Source organism: Leptonychotes weddellii, chromosome 14, assembly GCF_054177405.1.
Source record: "Leptonychotes weddellii isolate Sample4059 chromosome 14, ASM5417740v2, whole genome shotgun sequence".
NCBI lineage: Eukaryota > Metazoa > Chordata > Mammalia > Carnivora > Phocidae > Leptonychotes > Leptonychotes weddellii.
This window is the reverse complement of record NC_138382.1, coordinates 42,250,141-42,261,513: the sequence shown is the minus strand read 5'-3', so window position 1 is coordinate 42,261,513 and position 11,373 is coordinate 42,250,141. Positions and strand designations below refer to the sequence as shown.

At 36.3% G+C, this 11,373-nt stretch overlaps 1 protein-coding gene across 2 annotated transcripts in view; it reads right to left on the bottom strand.

The window, feature by feature from the left end:
- The window catches only part of IFT74 (intraflagellar transport 74), an 89,231-nt gene that overhangs the window by 32,966 nt on the left and 44,892 nt on the right, over positions 1–11,373 (bottom strand). For both annotated transcript variants that reach the window (XR_014140011.1, XM_081803045.1), the window contains exon 13: positions 6,332–6,411. Coding sequence is in view for 1 of the 2 variants with exons in the window: in XM_081803045.1 (XP_081659171.1) it covers positions 6,332–6,411 (80 nt within the window). In the remaining variant the exon portion in view is untranslated. The remainder of the gene's footprint in view (positions 1–6,331; positions 6,412–11,373) is intronic.

Below are 11,373 nucleotides of genomic sequence, written 5' to 3'. Positions count from 1 at the left end.
GGAGGGAGAGATGAACCATGAGAGACTATGGACTCTGAGAAACAAACAGGGTTTTAGAGGGGAGGGGGGAGGGGGGATTGGTTAGCCTGGTGATGGGTATTAATTAAGGAGGGCACGTACTGCATGGAGCACTAGGTGTTATACAAAAACAATGGATCATGGAACACTACATCAAAAACTAATGATGTAATGTATGGTGATTAACATAATATAATAAAAAAAAAAAGTTACTACAGCCAATGTCCAAGAGGTTACTGCCTGTGTTCTCCTCTAGGATTTTGATAGTTTCCTGTCTCAATTTAGGTCTTTCATCCATTTTGAATTTATTTTTGTGCATGGTGTAAGAAAGTGGTCCAGTTTTCCCAACACCATTTGAAGAGACTGTCTTTTTCCCATTAAGTCTTTCTGGCTTTGTTGGATTAGTTGATCATATAGTTGTGGGTCCATTTCTGGGTTCTCTGTTCTGTTCCACTGATCTATGTGTCTGTTTTTCTGCCAGTACTATACTGTCTTGATCACTACAGCTTTGTAATATCACTTGAAGTCCAGAACTGTGATGCCTCAAGCTTTGCTTTTTCAAGATTGCTTTGGCTATCTGGGGTCTTTTCTGGTTCCATACATATTTTAGGATTGTTTATTCTAGCTGAAAAATGCTGGTAGTATTTTGATCAGGATTGCATTAAATGTGTAGATTGCTTTGGGTAGTATCGACGCTTTAACAATATTTGTTCTTCCTATCCATGAGCATGGAATGTTTTTCCATTTCTTTGTGTCACCTTCAATTTCTTTCCTATGTGTGTTATAGTTTTCAGAGTACAGATTTCCTACCTCTTTGGTTAGGTTTATTCCTAGGTATCTTATGGTTTTTGGTGCAATTGTAAATGGGAGCGATTCCTTGATTTATCCTTTCTGCTGCTTCATTATTGCTGCATAGACATGCAACAGATTTCTGTACACTGATATTGCATCTTGTGACTTTACTAAATTCGTGTATCAGTTCTAGCAATTTTTTTTGGTGGAGTCTTTTGGACTTTTTTGGTTGTTTTTTTAAGATTTTGTTTTTTTTAAGTAATCTCTACATCCAACGTGGGGCTCAAACTCACAACCCCAAGATCAAAAGGCCTATGCTCTTCTGATTGAGCCAGCCAGAAGCCCCTTTTGGGTTTTTTATATAAAGTATCATGTCATCTTCCTTGCCGATTTGGATGTCTTTTATTTGTCTGATTGCTGAGGCTAAGACTTCCAGTACTATAGTAAATAACAATGGTAAGAGTGGACATCCCTGTTTTGCTCCTGACTGTAGAGGAAAAGCTCTGTTTTCCCCCATTGAGGGTGATATTAGTTGTTGATCCTTCATATATGGCTTTTAGGATGTTGAGGTATCTTCCCTCTATCTCTACTTTGTTGAGAGTTTTTATTAAGAATGGATGCTGTACTTTGTCAAATGCTTCTTCTGCGTCTATTGAGAGGATCATATGGTTCTTTTCTTTTATTAATGTGGGGTATCATGTTGAAGGATTTGCAAATATTGAACCACCCTTGCAACCCAGGAATAAATCCCACTTGATCATGGTGAATGATTCTTTTAATGTACTGTGGGATTTGATTTGCTAATATTTTGTTGAGAATTTCTGCATCCATGTTCATCAGGGATATTGGCCTGTAGTTCTGTTTTTTAATGGAGTCTTTGGTTTTGAAATCAGGGTAATGCTGGCCTCATAGAATGAGTTTGGATTCCATTTCTATTTTTTGGAATAGTTCGAGAAGAATAGATATTAACTCTTCTTTAAATGTTTGGTAGAATTCCCCTGGGAAGCCATCTGGTCCTGGGACTTTCGTTTTGTTCGGAGATTTTTGATTACTGCTTAAGTTTCTTTGCTGCTTATGGGTCTGTTCAAGTTTTCTATTTCTTCCTGTTTCAGATTTGGTAGTTTATATGTTTCTAGGAATTTATCAATTTCTTCCAGATTGCCCAATTTGTTAGCATATAATTTTTCATAATGTTCTCTTTTGTTTGCATTTCTCTGTTGGTTATTTCTCCTCATTTGTGATTTTATTTATTTGGGTCCTTTCTCTTTTCTTTTTGGTAAGTGACTAGGGGGTTATCAATTTTATTAATTCCTTCAAAGAACCAGCTCCTGGTTTCATTGATCTGTTCTACTGACTTTTTGTTTCTTCTTCTTTTTTTAAAGATTTTATTTGAGAGAGAGAGAGCACAGAGGGAGAGTGAGAGGGAGAAGCAGACTCCCTGCTATACAGGGAGCCCGACACAGTGCTTGATCCCAGGACACTGGGATCATGACCTGAGCCGAAGGCAGATGCTTAATTGACTGAGCCACCCAGGTGCCTCCTAGTTTTTTTGTTTCTGTATCATTTATTTCTACTCTAATCTTTATTATTTCCCTTCTGCTGGCTTTAGGCAGAAGCAATATTTAAAAAGCAACAATTAAGCAAATTTAATGGCTGGCATTTAGCTGAGAAAAGAGAAATCTGGATGGGTTCTGCCTTTTCTGAAAAGTAGTACGGCATCTGCCAATAATGCTCTGCTTTAGCAATGATGTAGTTTATACCCAAATTCTGACCACTTTAGTAACTTTTAATAGAACTATTTCTCATTGCTTCTAGTTAGCATAAATAATAATAACAATTACTTACAGGACAGTATATGTATTTCAATCTAAATATGTTTAGAACCCATATAAAAAAATTACCTCATCCATCACCAAGGTAAAACTACTATCTGGGTGAAGTCTAGAAAATATTTAAGATGATAAAATTAAATCCCTTAGCAGTATGAAAAGAGAAATGCTATTTTATTATACTGAAATTTTTGCAAGGAGATTATTATTTTTTTTCGGTCACTTAACAAAGAAAAAGTAAAGATTTTAGATCAAAGAAGCCTATCTACAATTGGTCAAAAGTCCAAGTGTATTATGAGGATAACTCAGCATCTGCACAATGAAGATTTTCATAGAATAGTCAAATAACTGTTCACTGAATTTACTTAGTTAGCTTTGAGACATAGTTACCCAATGTAACCTTTGGCAAAATAAAACTTTAGAGACTTGCCAAAATGAATAAATATAATGCACTTAAGGAAGATATTGGACTACACAGTCACCATTAATACCTAGCAGAAAACACAACTGTACCTGGCCTAGTATCCAAGGATGCCTCTGAATTTAAAATGAATTATGCAAAACTGAAAGGATGAAACAACTACTAACAAAGTGAGACATATACAAACATCATTTATAGTTTATATGTTATCTTAACCAGAACCCCTACAAGGCAAAAGGTGGCCTTAGGTGGATCATACAAAGGTACCATAAATAGCGGAAGCTAAGGTAGCATCTATAAAATTAGTAAAATGGGCCAGAGGGAATAAAGCCTGAGGCAGGAAAAAATATGAATTGGAAAGTCAAAATATCTTGATTATCCTCCACATCTTAAGGAGTGGATTATCTACAATCTTGTGTCAAGGAACTGCTGAGAATGCAGATGTAGGTGAGAACCCACCACTTTACTGGAAATCATGAATCCAAGGTAGGAATCCTCTAGAAAAAAATAAAACCTTTGTTAACCAATCCAACTATCTCTAGAAAAGAGTGCATATGTATATCCTAAGAACTGAAAGGTGCAAAGAATTGATAGAGCCCAACTTCCATCTTTTGTTCATTCTACAAATCTTTCCCTGCTGAAGTATAGCACTATTTCATTCATGCCACAAACATTTATTGTTTATTTTCCTAGACACTGTGTTGATGAGAGGTTACCAGAGTGAATAAGACACAGTCCAGATCCTTTGAGGATGTATAGCCTCAGAGGAAAGACAAACATCCTAGTAGATAGCGGTTATACAGTGTGGTCAATACAGTGATATATTTATGCACAGTGTGCTCTGATAATGGAGGAGGTCACTCACTTAGCTCAGCCCAGAAATAGGTCAAGGAGAGAAGTTAGGGTTATTACGGTGGATTAAAGGATATCTGAAGTAGATTTTAAAAGATGAGAAATTACCAAGGTAAGTAACAAGGGAAAGAACATTTAAGACAAAGGAATAAATAGCAGGAGCATAGGATTGAGCATGAAACAGTTTGATTTATCGTAAAGGGGGTGAGGTGTGGAGTACCATAAGGAGATTATTAGAATATAAGGATAGAGATGATGAGGAGTAAGAGAGGAGACTGACAACATACAGGTCAGATTGCAGAGGGACTATAATGCCATGCAAAGATTCTTAAACTTTATCTCATAGGTCATGGGGAGCCACTGTTAAGCAGGAGAATGACACAGAATCAATTTTACATTAAGTCACTCTAGCAACACTGTGGTGGATGAATCTGAGAGGGGGCAAGACTGGATGTGGGACAACCAGTTGGAAGTGTACTGTGATAGGTCCGGCAAGAAATAATGAAGTCCTGAGCTAATACATAACCTTCTAACAAAACCCCCTGTGCTGTTATACCCATAATTCAGGATGTTCACACTGTATCAGAAGAACAAAAAATGAATGTGTTGACATATATATGTATATATATATGAACATACATATATATTTTTATATATAGTATTACATTATAGATTGTCTTTTTCCACATTAATCAAAAAGGATAAAGGCTAGAAAACAAAAAGGAAAACAGAAGCTAAAATTCAAAACATTCTATTTATCTTAGAACTAGCAATTAATAATAAATTGTACCCTCAAAATGAGTTACTTCACTGGAAAAATAAATTGAATGTTGTTAGAAATTTAAATTTAGGATGAGGAAAATTATTCAGAAAGTTTCCTATAAAGTGTCTAAAATCAAGAACATTATCAGATTTCTTAGAATAATTTGTTAATAAAGAAAATCTAGAATACTAGATCTACACAAATTAAAAGCAATAAAATAATTTAATAAAGAAAATAATATGACCTTAGTCTTAACAATTTATTTTGAGCCCCTCTTGCCATATATGCCATTTAATATTCATAAACCTTAGTGAGGAAGGACCATTATATTCATTTTGCAGATGAGAAAATAAAAGCTCAGATAAGTTTTATTTACCTAATAACTGGGACTTAAAGTTTGTCTGCCTTATATGACTAATATGCCTAAATATGTCTTACTTAAAGCCATTACTAGCCATATGTAAATAAAACTATGTAAGCATATCATAAGAATATTTTTATTTCACAAATGTAGCACTTCACATCAGAAAGCCAAGATTAGGCTTGGAAAGAGAATAAAACTTTGGGATCAAAGAGAACTTGGTCTAAATCTAGACTTTACCCTTTACTAGCTGTGGGAATTTTAGAAACTTCTCTGAGCTTCAACAAGTATAAAAGGGCTTATAAGACTTCAAAAAGTTCTTGCAAAGATCACATAGTGCCCAGTCCAGGTAAGTAATCAATCAATAGTAGCTAATGCTATTATTCATACATCAAGAAAAAATATAAATAAAACTAATACACTACATTTAAAACTGAAGTAAAAAATTTATTTAGGAATAGAACACCTCTTTTCCCTGCTATGAGTGTTTCTTTAGCCATAATAGGTATACGCGTATATGCATACGGTTTACAATACCATATGTAACTCATAAGAATATATAGTCACTTCTTCCTAATCCAAGAGCACATAAATACCGGTTTGCAGTTAATCTGTGATTAAAGTGCCATGAGGAACCCACCTTTCTCATCCTTATTAGAAAGAAGCTGGTAAGGAAACTATAATGCCCAATCTCTTCCCCCAACCACACATACATTATAGCTCTCAAACAGCCACCAAAAGCATTTCCACTTATTCACACCCCATTTCCACTTGTTCACACCCCAGAACACATACAAGTGTTCTAGTCCCTTTGGCTCTTCAAATCTCACAGCTGGGGAAAGTTGGAAAAGGATCAGAATAATCAGTACTTGCTACCTCATTACTGGGACCCCTACAGAATTAACTCTTTCTGTTTGTGACATGATCCTCTCTCCCCTCCTCAATTCTTACCCCAGTTGATTTATAGTTGACCATATTAAGGAGGTATAAATTAGAAATCTGTAACAACTTTCAACTGTTTCACTTCATTTTTAAAAAAATTGTTTTGCAAAACAAGATAAATTCTTGTCATTATATCACCATTTTATTTCAAGGTTTTAGTCAGCTGAAATAATTTAACATTAATTATAATATTTACTATTAAAGTACAGTTAAGCATTTTAGTAGTTAAAGTTAGGGATCTCATTAAGAATTAAATAATAAATCCCGGGTAAATAGTCCCTGAGGCCCAAGTTAATACGAAATCAATACTATATATCTGTTATTATACATTATAAAAATTCCAGAAAAATTACCTTGGTGTTCTTCTAAATCCATGTCCAGTTGTCTAATTTCTTCATTAAACTGGTTTATTTTTTCTTTTATATCTGTTAACCTGTTGAGAATATTAGTTAGTAAATTTATGACAGATAATTTAGATATTCAGTAGAAACATTTAATGATGTTAGGAAATCTTTTCTAAGTTGCAAAAATAGTATCTATATATAATATGCCCTATTCTGAAGACAATACTATAAATTTAAAGAGAAAAGTCTTTTCCAGATCTTTCTTTAGGATTCATATTCAGAGTATAAGTATATTCCGAGAATGTTAGGTTGCCTGATTTCAAAAGCAGACCCTTCCCCAATGCTTCTTTTGAGCTTAACTTGTGATATTAAAGTGAAAAATCTTTAGCAACCTTTTTTGTTGGTTTGTACAAACTGAACTAAATTGGCAAATCAGTCTTAAAAATTAGAAAATAAGAGAAAATTTATCATTGACTGAAGATTATATAGGTTAAAATTTTAACAAACAGCATCTGTACTTGTTACAAAGCTATGGTAATTAAGATAGTGTGGTACTGGAATAAAGGAAGATATATACAGTAATGAAATAAAATTGAGAGTAAAGAAATGAGGCCCTGTAACTATATACAACCTATTTTTGACAACGGTGTCAAAATAATTAAGTGGGTAAAGAATATTAGATAATATCTGTTGAAAGACTATTTCAATAAATGTTGCTGGGACAACTGGATATGCAAAAACAAAAGAATAAAACTGAACTCCTACCTCACACCATATACAAAAGTTTACTTAAAATGGATCACAGATCTAAACATATGGGCAAAACTATAAAATTCTAAGAATAAATCATAGGCATAAATTTTCCTGACTCTGGATTAGGAACTGGTTTCTTAGATAGGTCACCAAAACCATAAGCAACAAAAGAAAAAATAAACTAGATATTATCAAAATTTAAAACTTTTGTGCTTCAAAAGACACGACTAAGAAACTGAAAAGAACCCACAGAATGGGAGAGAAACTTTGCAAATAATTTATCTGATAAGAGACTTGTCTCTGGAACATATAAAGATTTCTTACAATAATAAAAAGATAAATAGCCCAATTAAAAAATGGGCAAAGCAGGGGCACCTGGGTGGCTCAGTTGGTTAAGCTTGTGAGATTGAGCCCCGCATTGGCTCCCTGCTCAGCACAGAGGCTGCTTGAGATTCTCTCTCCCTCTCCCTCTGCCCCTGTCCCCACTCCTGCACGCACACACTTGATTACTCTCTCTCTCTCTCTAAAATAAATAAATAAATAAATCAGGAAGGAGTTAAGATGGCGGAAGAGTAGGGGACTAAGTTCATCTGGTCCCTGGAATTCAGCTAGATAGTTATCAAATCATTCTGAACATCTGCGAAATTGAAGATCTGAGAAAAGAAATGCTGCAATTCTACAAATAGAAAAGTGACCACTTTTTGGAAGGAGATGTGGAGATGTGAATCCAGGGCAATACACCGGAGGATACAGTGAGAGGAGGGAGCCTTCTTAAGGAGCCTACTGCAAAGTATTAAAGCAAAGGAGTGCAAAATTGGAACTTGCAGAGGTCTGCTATGGTGGGGGGGATGTCCCTAGCTTAAAGGTGCTTAGTTGACGAAGTGGGGCAGATTTCCAGGTGGGAAAGCGAGGTCTCAGGAACCCTGGGGTCACAAAAAGAATGCGGATGCCCTGAGAGCAGAAGAGTTCCCAGGCATCAGAGTGGGGAAGCTGGCTGAAAAAAGTGAGACTAGGTGCCAGCTTTATGCTCGGTGTTGCCATACTGAGAACTGCTGCACAGTCACACAACTGCTTTCTGGGCAGGGACCCAGCAGAAGCGCAGGTGACCCCACTCCTGTTCCTAGGAGGAACAGTGTGGATCCGTGCCACAGGAACCCAAAAAGTCTGGAGACTCAAAACTGGGTTGCATGCCTGAGATAAAAACACTCAGTCACAGACTGGGTGAACACACAGTTTAGATGGAGACCAGGGAGACAAGAGTGATTGACTGCTTTTCTGTGAGGGCTCACTGAAGAGTGGGGGGCACAAACTTCAGCTCCAGGGCTAGAGACTGGGGCACCACCATTTTCATTCCCCCCCACCCTTTGGTGCTGAAAGCCTACAGGGAGCAAAACAGCGTCACATAGGCAATCTGGAGCCCCTCACACTGAGCCTGACCCCCTGGCAACAGGGGTGCAATTCCATCAGGGCAAGGTCACCTGAGAATCAGCACAACAGGCCCCTACCCCAGAAGAATAGCAGGAATAACCGGCTAGCACAAAGTTTACTAATCACAGAGAATTTGCAAAACTTCAACTCTTGGGGAAAACAGTATATAGCATTCATGTTTTTTTTTTTTTAATTATTCTTTAGTTTTTCAGTTTTGTTTTTTTCCAGCTATTCTCTTATTTTTTCAGTTCTTTTTTAAAATTTTTATATATATTATATATATTTTTATTTTTGGTTTCCTTTCATTGTATTTTATTTTATTTTTGTATATATATAAGTTTTTCTTTCTTTCCTATTTTGGAATCTAGTTTCTTTTAATAAACAGACCAAATACACCCAGGATCTTTTTGTTCTGTTTTACTTCTTGTTTGATTTTTTCTTATTTTGTTTTGTTTCTGTTTTCTTAGGGTTAGCTTTGTTTGCTTTTTTTCTGGTGGTGGTGGTGTTATTTTTGTCTTCTCTCTCTCTCTTTCTTCTATTCTTTTCTGGACATAATGATGAGACAGAGAAACTCACCCCAAAGGAAAGAACAGGAGGAAATACTTACTGCCAGGGAATTAATCAATATGGATATAAGTAAGATGCCGGAACTAGAATTCAAAACAAGGATTATAAAGATACTAGCTGGGCTCAAAAAAGCCACAGAAAACACCGGAGAATCCCTTACCGTAGAAATAGAAGAACTAAATTCTAATCAGGCCAAAATTAAAAATGCTATACTGAGCTGCAGTAACAAATGGAGGCTCTAACAGCTAGGATAAATGAGGCAGTCATATAGAAGAGAGTCAGTCATATAAAAGACAAAATGATGGAAAATAAGGAAGCTGAGAAAAAGAGAAAAACAACTACTGGATCACGAAGGGAGACTTAGAGAAATCAGTGATACTATAAAGCAAGATAATATTCGAATAACAGGGGTCCCAGAAGATGAAGAGACAGAGAGAGGGGCAGAAGGTTTATTTGGACAAATTATAGCTGAGAACTTCCCTAATCTGGGGAAGGAAACAGGCATTCTAGTCCAGGATGCACAGAGAACCCCCTCAAAATCAGTAAGAATAGGTGAACACCTTGACATATAATAGTGAAACTTGCAAATTTCAAATATAAAGAGAAAATCCTGAAAGCAGCTCAGGACAAGAGATCCTTAACCTACAAGGGTAGAAATATAAGAATGATAGCAGACCTGTTCACAGAAACCTGGCAGACCAGAAAGGACTGGCATGATATATTCAATGTGCTAAATGGGAAAAACATGCGGCCAAGAATACTTTAGCCAGCAAGGCTGTCATTCAGAATAGAAGGAGAGAAAAGGGTTTCCAGGGCAAACAAAAACTAAAGGAATTTGTGAACACTAAACCAGCCCTGCAAGAAATATTAAGTGAAGAGAGAGCCCCAAAGAAACAAGGACAAGAAAGGAACATAGACAATCTACAGAAACAGTGACGTTACAGGTAATACAATGGCACTAAATTTATAACTTTCAATACTTACTCTAAATGTAAATGGACTAAAAACTCCAATCAAAAGACAAAGGGTATCAGACTGGATAAAAAAATAAGACCCATCAATATGGTATCTACAAGAGACTCATTTTAGACCCAAAGACACCTCCAGACTTAAAGTGAGGGGGTGGAAAACCATATATCATGCTAATGGACATCAAAAGAAAGCTGGGGTGGCAATCCTTGTATCAGACAAATTAGATTTTAAAACAAAGACTATAATAACAGATGAAGAAGGACACTATATCATAATAAAAGGGTTTATCCAACAACAAGATCTAACAATTGTAAATATCTATGCCCTTAAGTTAGGAACAGCCAATTATATAAACCAATTAATAACAAAATTAAAGAAACACATTGATAATAATGCAAAAATAGTAGGGGACAGCCCACTCACTGCAACGGACAGATCATCTAAGCAGAAGATCAACAAGGAAACAGGGGCTTTGAATGACACACAGACATTCAGAACATTTCATCCTAAAAAAACAGAATACACATTTTCTCAAGTGCTCATGGGACATTCTCCAGAACAAATCACATATGGGGTCACAAATCAGGTCTCAACTGGTACCAAAAGTCTTAGATTATACCATGCGTATTTTCAGACCACAATGCTTTAAAATGTGAACTCAATCACAAGAGAAAATTTGGAAGGAACACAAACACATGGAGGTAAAAGAGCATCTTAATAGCCAGGAAATTAAAGAAGAATTTTAAAAATACGTGGAAATGGGGTGCCTGGGTGGCTAAGCTGGTTAAGCATCTGCCTTCGGCTTAGGTCATGATCCCAGGGTCCTTGGATTGAGCCCCGTGTTGGGCTCCCTGCTCAGCAGGGAGCCTGCTTCTCCCTCTCCCTCTGCCTTTCCCCCTGCTTGTGTGCTCTCTCTCTCTTCATGCAAATAAATAAAACCTTAAAAAAAAATACATGGAAACAAATGAAAAGAGAGAAGTATATAGCAATACAGGCCCTTCTCAAGAAGCAAGAAAAGTCTCAAATACACAACCTAATCTTACACCTAAAAGAGCTGGAAAAAGAATAGCAAATAAGGGCGCCTGGGTGGCTCAGATGGTTAAGCATCTGCCTTCGGCTCAGGTCATGATCTCAGGGTCCTGGGATCAAGTCCCGCATCGGGCTCCCTGCTCCTTGGGAGCCTGCTTCTCCCTCTGCCTCTCTCTCTCTCATGAATAAATAAATAAAATCTTTAAAAAAAAAAAAAAAAGAATAGCAAATAAAGCCTAAAGCCAGCAGGAGAATAGAAATAATAAAGATCAGAGCAGAAATCAATGACATAGAAATAAAAA